General features: G+C 39.0%; 1 protein-coding gene across 2 annotated transcripts in view; it reads left to right on the top strand.

Moving 5' to 3' along the window:
* zgc:66433 (uncharacterized protein LOC321250 homolog) overlaps positions 1-13,039 on the top strand; it is a 55,918-nt gene that overhangs the window by 26,584 nt on the left and 16,295 nt on the right. For both annotated transcript variants that reach the window (XM_034883036.1, XM_034883037.1), the window contains exons 2-6: positions 363-445; positions 5,185-5,359; positions 7,743-7,869; positions 11,537-11,677; positions 11,920-11,973. In XM_034883036.1, coding sequence (XP_034738927.1) covers positions 363-445; positions 5,185-5,359; positions 7,743-7,869; positions 11,537-11,677; positions 11,920-11,973 — 580 coding nt within the window. The remainder of the gene's footprint in view (positions 1-362; positions 446-5,184; positions 5,360-7,742; positions 7,870-11,536; positions 11,678-11,919; positions 11,974-13,039) is intronic.

Raw genomic sequence — 13,039 nt, 5'->3', positions numbered from 1 at the left:
AAAAATAGTGCCAATAGCTGCCGTAACTTGGGCCGCACCTGCTTATCCTTTAAATAAGTCCTGTGTGAGATCTGGTTAACCCTGCCAAGCCACTTTCACTTGCAATCACGACACTCTCAAACGGGACTTTAATCACTATGTTATCCAGCTAGGGATTAATACAGCTAAAAAAAAGTCATGGAAGAAAAAAACGATGTCCTCCTTAAAAACTGGTTGGATGCATCCTCTCTCACCTCGAGCTTTTTTGGAATTCATCAGAGTTTTGCTGAACTGTGCAAATCCAATTATACATTATATTATTGAAGAATCATGTTTTAATTGAGAAATAGTTATGCTCATCTATCTCTCTCCCTGTCTCACAGCAGTGACAACACTGCCATGGCATCAGGACCTCCAGATGTGATGGCAAATCAGGAGTCTGCTGAGGTCGTCGAAGAGTGCTCAGGTAACAATTTGATTAAATGTTCATTTATACCTCATGTTGTCTTTGGGTCAAATTGACCCATTTTCCTATATCAATGTTCTTTTTAACCAAAATAACATTATTGATTCCACAAAATGCTTTTTGGCAAGTACAAATCTCTACTTTCATTAATTTTGGAGTGTCTTATTCAGTTTTAAAGCATTTAAAAAGACAAATTTATGTGGTTTTGAAATAGTTTTGAGTAAAAGTTGACATATTCCAGTCTGTCATTATCCATCAACATCCATTCCTTTAATTTTAGTCTAAATAATTCCTAATTTCTGCTTCTTTAACTCAAACGTTATGTATAATTTCCTATAAATGAGGTTTATTGAACATATATTCCAAATAATAACTGTGAAACTAAAGTTAATAAGTTAGGGTTACGTAGTGTTGAAAACGTCAAATGAAGCGACAAATATTGAAAAAAATGGAAGAAAAATTTAAAAACAACGATAGAAAGCGTAAAAATGTTCATTTTCAATTTTGACGGGAATGGTTAAAAAGTGAAGAAAGGCACTCTGGATGTGTTATCATAACAAAGTAACATATCTCGATTTCACATGTTTTAGCCCTTTCCTTTTTTGCTTTAATCTGTCTTCTTGTGGTTACATTTATAGAATTGTCAACTAATTTCACTTTCAATAGGCCTGGCAAACCTGGTTCCTTTTTAAGGATACGGGTTATTTTGAGTGACTCACTAAACTGAACCGGGTTTTGCGAGTCACTTGAATTACTTGAGTCAGTATTGCTAGGAATAAGAAAACTCATATCAGGAATGAGATTATGTACACAGACACAGAAGAGAAGATCAGGCCAGCTTTGACAATCTAGATCTCTTCTCGCTGCTCTTGGCAGGAAATGAAGGAACAGCAAAAGCTAGCATCCTCTCTCTCTGACACACACACATATATACACAAAACCCAGATTCACACTGTCTATACAGATGGACATCACACATGCTGCTGATATCATGGGAACAAGGAAGAAGTGCATTGGGAGGTCAGGGAGATGTGGATGTGTGGGTGAAGCCACATCCGGAATTTAAGATGAGGCGGTTTTGGGATTATTGGACAGTGCAACAAAGTGGAAACAGCCTTTCATGTCTGAGCTTTAGACTACATCTAAATACTTGGGTCATCATTGAATTCTGACACTTCAGTGAAAATCTAATATTACAGGACTTGAATAAACACAAAACTTACAGTTACAATAATTGCAAGCTATAATTTTATAGTGACATCAACCGGTTCTCTTAGTTATACACAAAACATTGCAGAGCCTGCTTCACCTCGCCAAATGGCCTTTATAATCCTTTCCTTGCAGTGAATGGAAAATGAAATGCATCATACAGTAAAAAATGTTGCTCTTAGAATCTGTATTATTAGGCAAGCAGCCCATAATGGTTTTGTATTCGAGTCACTAACTGTCGAGTCCGAGTCAAGTCTCGATTCCCCAGTGTTCGAGTCAGAGTCCAAGTCAGAGTCCCCAAATAAGAGTCAGAGTCGAGACACCATTGTTTGAGTTTGATTTTGAAACGAGTCTCGAGTCCAAAGCCGAGAGAATAACGACTTGAGTCTGACTCAAGTCCGAGACCAGGACTAGAGTACTCCATCGCTGCCTATTACACATAAAAGTGGTCAGAAACTCCTGAGTCCTACAACATGACGCTCAAGTCCGATTTCATAAATCCTCAAGTCCAAGTCATCAGCGTGCAAGTTCAAGTCGAGTCTAGGGAACAGGGACTTGAGTCAGACTCAAGTCTGAATCCAGTACTCCATCAATGCTTGTTAGAAACTTCTGAGTCCTATTTCATGATGCTCAAGTCCAATATCATAAATCACCAAGTCCAAGTCATCAGTGTGCAACTTCAAGTCAAGTCCAGAGTCCAGAGAATAGAGACTTGAGTCAGACTCGAGTCCGAATCCAGAACTCCGTCACTGTATCTCCATCACTGTCTGAATGTAGTACTCCATCACTGCCTATTACATATAAGAAACTCCTGAGTCCTATTTCATAATGTTCAAGTCCGATTTTGTAACTCCTCAAGTCCAAGTCATCAGTGTGCAAGTTTAAGTCGAGTCCAGAATCCAGAGTCCAGAGAATAGGGACTTGAGTCAGACTCAAGTTCGAATCCAGTACTCTATCAATGCCTGTTACACGTACAGAAGTTAGAAACTTACAAGTCCTATTTCATGAATGCTGGAGTCCGATTTCATAAATCCTTGAGTCAAAGTCATCAGTGTGCAAATCCAAGTCGTGTCACAAGTCCAGACTTGAGTCCTAAGACGGAGACCCGAGTTCTCTATCACTTGCTCATGAATACAAATTTCACTCCAGCTCCCCTGACAACGTTCATGTCCTGACCAAAAAACAACATAGATAGGTTAAAGTTTCCCTCTTCTCCTCCTCCTCTTACTCACTCTCTCCATGGCATTGTTTCCCTGTCAAAGGTTACCATCTTCTCATTGTGTAAGCCAAGCTCAGTACCCCTTAATATTGACCTTAGACTGCCAGGAAATTCCCATGATTACTTTTGATATGTGCGCGAAGTCTTGTTTATAACTGAGAGAATGTATATTGACCTTCTATTGAAGCAGTGGCCTATTTCAGCTCTCTGAGTGCAGACCTTTAACCTAATAGTGTATTGTTCCTAAAATAGTACGCTTAATGGCACCGTCGGCTGGTGTTCCCCCCCCTGATCTTTCATTTTGGCAGTGCAGAAAGGCCTCTGAAGCATCATCAAAAGCTGATAGAAAGCTAAATATAGCAGTTCACCGGAAGGTCTTGGCAAATAGGAGGAGAGTTTGCAGCCAACATTTCTTCACAGAAACTGAGGTTTGATGGCAGCTCATTAAAATAATGTTACAGGTGTAATATTTATCCCTCCATGTGCACTTCATTTTATGATTACACATGCCAAATAACGCACCCAAGATCTTAAAGAAGTGCTTGCACATGTGCGTATGTTACAACATAAAATAAAATAAATGAGTGCAATCGTTTGGTGACGTGTTGTGAAGCGTATGACCCAAAAAATCATAAGCATTTGTCCTGGTTCCAGGTTGAGATTCCAAGCATATTTCACTGTGATTTACTTCCAAGCAGAAAGTGTATTTTTAGAGAAAGGAAGGAAAACTCAATGATTTCCCCCCAGGAGAAATGACACAGCTAATTTAGAAAGAATGCGTGTGTTTTTTTAAGTCTCTTCTAAAGCCTTTTTTTGGCTCAGGGATGTGAACTCTCAAAATAGTTTGATCCTAGATTTTTTCACTGCTCCTTCTTTGTTCACACTTCTTTTTGCCTATGATTCCGTCTGTTTTCTGTCTCAACATTGCCCAGACTCACAACATCCGTCTGTTGGGAAACTATATGCGATCATTTCTTCATATGGAGATGCTCCAAATTAGTTTTTATCACAATTAAGATAGATAGATGGATAGATACAGTAGATAGATGGATATTGGCATGGGGAACTTCCCATAAGATCATCTATCAATGCAAATTAAACCATCAATTTAGCTAACTGAAATAAAACCATGCCTATCCTTGGGTATAGTGAAGGGTATGTGATGATTTGGGCGGCGGGGGGGGGGGGGGGGGGGGGGGGGGGGGGGGGTTATTTTTTTATTTTACCAAAAGTTACTATACTCAAGAGCTGCACTGTAGGTGCTATAGGTGTAATATCACAATTTTTAAGTGTGATGAATCTCCTTATCAAAGTTGAATTAATTATTTTGAATTAAGACATCAAGATCCATTTCCAAATGATGTTTTTTGATTCCTCTTTTTAATCAACTTTAGAATGGATGTGTAAACTTAAGCAAGTTGCGAATAAAAATAAAAAACATACAACTGTTTAACTAGTATTGATGAACTATAGATAACGTAAATATTGTATGCAAAGATGGCGGAGGACATATAATACAGTCTTTGGTGCTATGAAGCTGTCCTATAGCACGCATAGACGGTAGCTGCAAATTACTCTATGATCATCTTTAAAGGAGTACTCCAATGATTTAGCGTTCCTATAACATTGTAAGACTCCCAAATAGAGCTGTAACAAGGAAGTAAGTAACCTACTGGGGATGTGCGCCTGCATGTTATGGACTGACCACCGCAGGTTCTTGCCAGATGATGTACAGTAGAGTTGCATTGCTGCAGGTTTTGTATTACCACAGCCCCACTGGGCCATTGAACTGCTTTCATTTGAATAAAAGAAGAGGCTCCGTTTTTACATGCAGAGCACAAGTTGGTCTGAACGTGGTGTTAGTCTTGTTATTACAACACAAGGATGAGGACACTTATCTTTTATACTGACAGTTGAATAGAAGACTAAATATTAAGACAGCCAGTTGATTGTGAGACGGAGAGAGGACCAGTGGGCATTTCAGGTCCTAGATGAGCGCCTTGCTGACTGAACACAGTGAAAGCACTTTGTAGCTGTTTAAGGAGTTATAAAAAAAGTTGTTGAGTTTTTCCACTGCGGGTGGGGGGGGTTTACGAGCAGAGCAGAGGAGTGTGTGTGGGAATCTGTCTTTATGTTCGTAACAGTCTTGGTGTGTAGTTTCTTCAGGCCTTTACAGCCTACAAAGTGCTAATGGCTCAATGTAGAGTCCATATGAGGGCTGTGCGTAAAGATGCTGTGTGGGTAATGTAACGGTAACAAGGTGTTCAACCAGTTTCTTTAATTTTCTCTCTTTTTTCAATTGTCTTCACAGGAAAGAAGAAGTCCAAGTTCCAGGCGTTTAAAAAATTCTTTGCCAGGAAGAAGAGAAAGGAGCCGCCAGCCGGAGGGTCAGACGCCGGGCTTAAAGCCAGCCAATCAAGTGACAATGTCAGCAAAGCATCCGAAAATAACACACTCGCTCGATCAGAGAAGGATAAGGGCTTTGGGTAAGATCACACACAGAGACACACACACACAAAACCACAAGTGACTGCAACACTTATATTGAAACATCAACACAGATACATACACATGTATGCCAAGTGCCTCGTAATGGCGGAACAGAAAAAGAGGACACGGCAGACGGACCGAGGGAGGGGTCAGACACAAGTAAACAGAGGAGCTGCCAAATATCTATTCCGAAGCTGGGGGGAGGGGGGGGGGGGGGGGGGGGGGGGGGGGGGGGGGGGGGGGTCTCTATAGAGAAACCTGCAAAGCAAGAGCCAAAACTGCACAGCGCCTATTTAAGTGCTGCATTTTGCATCTTAAACCTGCAATCTCACCCATTTTTCTTCACAATAACCCATGTGTTTCTTACCGTCAACCGTAAAAAAAAAAAAACGTTTTGGTGACGTTTTTTCAACATTATTATCGCTTTTTGATCATTCTGGTGATTTTTGGTGGTTATTTGATATTTTAAATTTTGACATTTGCAGCGCTTATTCCGATGGCTCTTTTTTTGTGAAAAAGTAATTAACTGAAAACGGGTCAATTTGACCCGAGGATAACAGGAGGGTTAAGCTTTATATTTTTTATTGAAAGTTTACAGAATTCCTCATCTAATCCTTTCTGTTTGGACTTTGAACTGTCCTCATCACATTTTCAAGTCATTCCTGACTCCAATTTTTCCACCACAGTAGTTTTTACTGTACATGACAGCACACTATTAGTGTTCAATACTTGTATTTGTGTCAGTGTAGAAAAGCATTTTAAAAAGGGCTTTTAGTCCATCATGGTAGACTAAAACCGAAGATCATTAAATAGATTTTGGTGGGTGGGCAGATCATTAATGTGAGTTGACCACCGCCAGTGAAATATGAATCCAGTTATAGCATGGGTGTCAAACTGGTAATTAGAATCACATCAAGGTTTATTGATATGCTTTTAACCAAACAAGTCAAATATCTTTGTCATATACTCTTCTAACTTACAATTAGTTTGACAAAAAGTCCTATAGAAGTCAGGAAAAAGGTTCTTTAAAATCACATCAAGGGTCAGACATGAAAAAAGCTCCAAAAACGTTGTAAAAAGTGACAAAAACCAAGGTAAAAGTTGGAAAAACGACAGAAAAAGGGACAAAAACTTTGGCAGAGGTAACAATAATGTTGAAAAAGTTACAAATTGTCAAAAACTATAACAACAATGTCAGGAAAAGCAACAATAACTAGGTGGGCCAAAATGTATTGGGACCCTAAATTGACATGCGGGCCGGATCATAGTCTGCCAGGGGCCGGATTTGGCCTGCGGGCCTCGAGTTTGACACATGTGAGTTATGGCAATGTCAACTTGTTGCTCTAACGTTCCAGTGTTTTATTCAGCCACCACTTATTTTACACCACAAGCATTTTAACGAGTCCCAAATCCCAGCCGCTGACAGATGTGTGTCATTGTCCTGCCGCCATTTTTTATGTGTCTACCCAATTTGTTGGTGTTCAACTTGTCTATTTCGACAATCTTTCCTTGTGTGAAAAGGATAGAGATAATTTAAGAAAGGAAGATCTTGTTTTAACATCCATCTCCTGTTCTCCCCCAGCTGAGACTCGTGGCTTCCTGTTTTCGTAACAAGTAGTGGAATGTGTCTTCCTGTGGACAGTCCTAATTTCCTTTGTTTTCCTAGGCTGTGCCACTTCCTGCCTCGTCTACTCGGGACTTTCTCGGTGTCACAGGATATATCTGCTCCGATCTCACTGAACCCGTTCTATGATTCCCCTTGTGATCATTAGGGAATACGGCACAAAGTGGTTGGACATCAAAGAACATAATAAGAGATTATGATTCATTTTAAACCAACTTTTTTGATGATTAAGGTGAATAATAACATAGGGACATATACTGTGTGGATGGATAGATAGCTAGATAGATAGATAGATCTATACATAGACATATATAAAATAATATAATATAGGGGGGGGTGTGTGTGTGTGTGTGTGTGTGTGTGTGTGTGTGTGTGTGTGTGTGTGTGTGTGTGTGTGTGTGTGTGTGTGTGTGTGTGTGTATAAATAAATAAATTAGCCCCATATTATCATTATTATTATTGTTTTTATAGGGGTATATATACCCCTATATTAGTATTCCCCTTATTCATCAAAGAAAATAGTTTTAAAATAATCTCATGTTCTTTTTTGTCCAACCACTCTATATTATATATATTTAAACAATAATAATATAGGGTAAAAAAAACAAAAACAATGGGGGAATGGTCTTGTTTTAAAATCCACTGACCCATCGGGGACTCCCAACATCCAGTTCTCTTAAGTTTATTGTGTTTTACAATCTGTGAAACATCACTTTCTGCTTTGTTTACTTCTGTCTTCTTCCTGTTTCCCGAAGGTCAAAGATCAGCCTGGGCAGCAAGGCCTTGTCCCACGACTCTGTCTTTGTTTCCGACTTGTCGGAGGCCAACGAAGCTCTGGGGGCATCTCAGGACAGCATTCACGGGAGAGTGAAATCGCTACAGGTAAATAGGCATTAACAGCCCTCCTGGACTTTTAGTTTAAGATACTGGTTAACCAGAAGAGCCTAGTTTCAGTTTCTCAGTCATTTCTTGGAGATATAAGAAGTGTCCCCGACCTTTGACCTGCCTGTGGTGACAGGCAAGAGAAAAGAGCCTTTGACTGCAGGTTAATGAGGAATAATAGACAAATAAAGAATCACTGTCTGCGTGTTTGGGAGTTAGAGTGTCTATGACCCGGTTCTCAGCTGTCATGAGCAGTATTTGTCAGTAAAGGAGTTGATAGAGAGAGACAGAGCTGCACCAGCTGATCTGCTGTATGTTTACGTACTATATTTAGTCAGACGGGCCGAGCTGATGTGCATCACAAAGGGAGGTTAAAATGAAAGCGTCTGTCAAAGCAACATAGAGGAGTTGTCGATGAAAAGAAAAGCAGACAGACAGAACAAATGTCTGTCTCTGCAACGGGCTAAAACAGGAAGAGGTGAGACCCAGACGGATGGACTGACTTTTTGTTACACAGCTCCATTGAGCGATCCTACAGGGGAGTGAGAATTAAACAACATCTTAGGGGGATTTGCTAACTTTGAGAGGAGTTAGATGAAAGGCAGTTACACGGTGTGTACGAGAGGCCGGCAGACAGAAAGACACACGGGTGACAACAATGTTGGAAAAAGTTACAAATTGTCAAAAAATATGTCAGAAAATGCAACAAAAACTAGGTGGGACAAAATTTATCGTGAACCTGGAGGTCATTATAGATAGATAGATGGATAGATAGATATGATCCCAAAAAAATGGGAAATTATGCACAGAGCATAAATATAAATGAAATACTAGGATTCAAAGTGCATGAAATAATAGGATATAATATACATACATACAGCATAATATACATGAAATAATAAGATATAATATACATACATACAGTACAATATACATGAAAAAATAGGATTAAATATACATAGATACAGTACAATATACATTAAATAATAGGATATAAATACATACATAGAGTACAATATACATGAAATAATAGGAAATAATATACGTACATACACTGCAATATACATGAAATAATAGGACATAATATGCATACATAGAGTACACTATACATGAAATAATAGTGTACAATATACATAGATACAGTACAATATCCATTAAACAATAATAGGATATAATATATACATACAATATAAGGTACATTAAATAATAATAGGATAAAATACAAGAACAAATATTTAAAATATATACAAGTTGGGAATACAAAATGTGCAACTGCTTAACTAGTAATGATAAATATGTAGATAATCGTATTGATAAGGGGATGAAGATATGTTCAACTTGCTACCAAACATCTGTTTTATATTACATTTAATTTCTTCACATTTCATCTATTTATTCAACTGTTACATTCTATTTTATCTCCCTACTTCAGAGCCCTGTACACAGTGCCAGGTTATCATTCTGATAATGGTGTCCTCAATGATAGCGAACACATCAGACATGCTAATATCTTTGCTAGCATATCCTGTAACAGTTATATTGTGATATTAATATTCACTAAACCAAATCATTTGACATTAATTGGGCAGCACACAGTAAAAAAAAGAAAAATGAGAAACAAGAAAAGAGCCACTATTTTGCTATTTTTTTAAAAATGCTAACGTTGTTGTTAGCTAGTTTTTGGAGGTCCCACTATGCTTTTTTATCTCAAATTAAGTATTCATGTGAAGTTATAACACAACAGCATTATAAAGATATAAATGTCCGACAACAACACGGTTGTACTGTTAAATACTTATTTAGTAATCAATTGAAATGTATGTGCTAGCAAGTGTTAATGGTGAGAATTGAAATGCATGTGCTAGCAAGTGCTAATGGTGAGATAAGCTATTCCAGTCTTTTTTTAGTTGGAGCTCCGCTCTGTTTCTCAGTGTGTTACTGTAACAATATTTAAATACCAACATCCAAAATGTCTTGATGTCCATGTCTCGGTGTGTGCCTGTGTCCAGCACGGCTAAAGAAAAGCGGTATTTTCCAGTATTTGCTTTGCAGCTTTGTCCTTGAGGGACTTTTCCAGGGCAACACGTAACAGGCAGATAACAAGTCGTTTACTTCGGGTTTCTGTGATACCTTCATAACACACAGACACACACAAACACACACACACATATATACACACACACACACACATATACACACACACACACACACACACACACACACACACACACACATACACACACACACACACACACACAGTCAGTCTCTGTCTGGAAAACACCTCCACTTCCTGCTGTAATATCTACAAGTGCAGCATTGTTTCCAGGTTTTTGATTTCTGATTCATGTGTTTTAACCAAGTGGAAAAAAATAAAAAACTAGCCAATGTGGAAGTAGTCTATATTGATGACGTTTCATTTATGGGATTGTTCCCAATGCTGCCTGAGGTTCCAACGGATGTCCCCCCTTTTCAACCAGATCTTCCGCTTTCTTTGTGTCTAGTTCTTCCAAACTAGAATTTGACTATCAAATTATATTGATAGTTTTTTTATATATACAATTTTCATTTTACATTCAACATTTTATCCCCATAGACCTCCATGTCAAAATAGTCATGATTAAAGGTTTGTCGCTTTAGTGACATGCGGGCTGCCGTCACAGGACGTGAGTACCAGTAGTGAAATGTAACTAAGTACATTTACTCAAGTACTGCACCTGAGCACAAATGTTGGGGTACTTGTACTTTGTCTTTTCTTTTCATGCCACTTTCTACTTCTACTCCACTACATTTCAGAGAGAAATGTTGTACTTTTTACTCCACTGCATTCATCTGACAACTTTAGTCACTTTACAAATGACGTGCTGTACGTAGTTGAAATATAGTTTTATTATAAATCAAAATCATCTGATTAGTCCAGCCAAAGAAATTAGCTGATTAAACACTTAGTTTGTTGACAGAACGGTTTCCAGTGTCTGCGTATAGTACTTTTAAGTACATTCTCCAGATGATGCTTATTAAAAAAAACATTTTTTAATGACTTTTACTTAACAGAGTATTTTTACTGTGTGGTATTAAAATTAAGGCATCCTTTATTAGTCCCACTAAGGGAAATTACAAATTACACACACTTCACTTAGGCCTGAATTACACACACATGCACTAAATGGAGAGATGCCAGAGTGGGGGGGCTGCCCCATAGAAAGGCGCCCTGAGCAGTTGGAGGTTCGGTGCCTTGCTCAAGAGCACCTTGGCAGTCCCCAGGAAGTGAACTGGCAGTCCACCACCATACTTTGAACCAGCGACCCTTCGGTTCCCAACCCAACTCCCTTCGTACTGAGCTACTGCCATTAGTACTTTTACTTAAGTAAAGGATCTGAATAGTTCTTCCACCACTGGTGAGGATTAGACTGTAGGCTTCATACATTCATTCACCTCCGCTCCATCCATCCGCTCCACCTCTTTGATCCTTTTTGGATCAGCCAACGCCAGGTGATGCCAAGATGGCGGCACCAAGAACCCCCAGGAGCCGCCCACTTTGAGCTTCATTTAGGCCCTTCAGAAACCTATAGGGGGCGTCACAGAGTTTCCGCCCATACTGTTTACAGCCTATGGTTTTGGACATGGATGATACGCTCATATTAAAATGAGTTTTTTTCTTCTTCTGCAGCTCCAGCTGAAGCAGGCCATCCGACTGGGCTCTCCTCCGTCCCTCATGTGTGTGAAGAAAACCGACGATGCTGGAACCGTGTCCGAGGACGACGGCCTGCCCTGTAGTCCACCTGAATACACCACACTGCACACGGTCATGGTAACAACATGTTATTGTTTAATGTAATTATTGCAGTTTTTGTAAGACTGGGCAGGAATTGTTATCTCGTCTTTTTTATGGTTGTTCATTTTGTATTACATTCTGGAAAAGTTTTGAATATTACAGTATGTGGTATCAAAAAACAACCCATACAATCACACTTGACGCTGAACATATTATTCCATATTTTGAATGTAAGGATAGAAATGTATGTAATATTGTTAATATTTTTACTTTATTAGGCTCAGAGGAACAGCTCCATCAGTTTGGAGGGAACAGAGAGCGAAGACGACCAGGTAAAAACACTTTATATTTTTGGGATTAACAATTTTTCATTACATTTTTTTTAACCATATACAAAACTCACAACATGAACCAATGTGATTATTATTTTTATTCTTATGTATTTGTAATATATGTGTGTGTATATGTGTGTATACGTATGTGTTTGTTGCGTTATGGTTGTCTTGCTACTGGATGCATCTATCTATCTATCTAACTATTAATCTAATCCAATCTGGCAAACCGTTTTAATGACATTTTTCATACCCCAGCCATCTCACAAGCCTACTCCTGGATTGATGGCCCCCTTCATTCTTCCATCTTCTTAAAAGTATCTATCTGACTATCAATAAACTAGTCCGGACCCAGCTTCTTATGTGCTTATCCACCCTAAACAATCCCTTCAAAGAGCACTCGCACTGAATAAATAACAGACATTGTCATTTCCAAATTTGTAAGTGACATAATCATAATCCCTCTGGAGAAACAAAAGGCTAAATCTACTTCTACACTCCAATACTGTTATAAAACAAATAGCCTCCATGTAACCTAGTGAAGGATGTCCCCTGTCACCAACCCAACAGCCATTCAAGTCATCTCATGGTAAGATAATGGACCTTATAAAAGGACCTTAGAGGAACTTTCAGGCTGTTTGAGTGGGACATTTCTCCACATGTGACTGATGGTAAAAAAACCTTCTCATGGTCCAATCTAATCACCGAAAGACAACTAAATAAAAGCCCCCTTTGTGCAAATTGAACGTCTTCCCTCAGTCTCTAAATCCTCTTTTTTCCCCTCTGTATCCTCTTATTGTCTGCTTAGCTACACTGTATGTGTTTGTGGTTCAACTAATGCCCCACTGCCCCCGATGTACTGTCAGTTATAACAATTCACTGCAATAAGTGACTTTCAGCTGGACACTGCCAATTCATGTTAAGGCAAATGTCCTAAAAATCCCACAACTGTCCATTTAGTCTCGCTGGGCAAAAAGCACAGTCAGCAAAGTATGACAAATGAGCATTTAATGATAGTGCCGTTTTAGCAATTTCAGAAGGGGTTTTTGGCCGGTCATTTTCCCAC

Source organism: Etheostoma cragini, chromosome 10, assembly GCF_013103735.1.
Source record: "Etheostoma cragini isolate CJK2018 chromosome 10, CSU_Ecrag_1.0, whole genome shotgun sequence".
Taxonomy (NCBI): domain Eukaryota; kingdom Metazoa; phylum Chordata; class Actinopteri; order Perciformes; family Percidae; genus Etheostoma; species Etheostoma cragini.
This window is presented reverse-complemented; position numbering and strand designations above follow the sequence as displayed.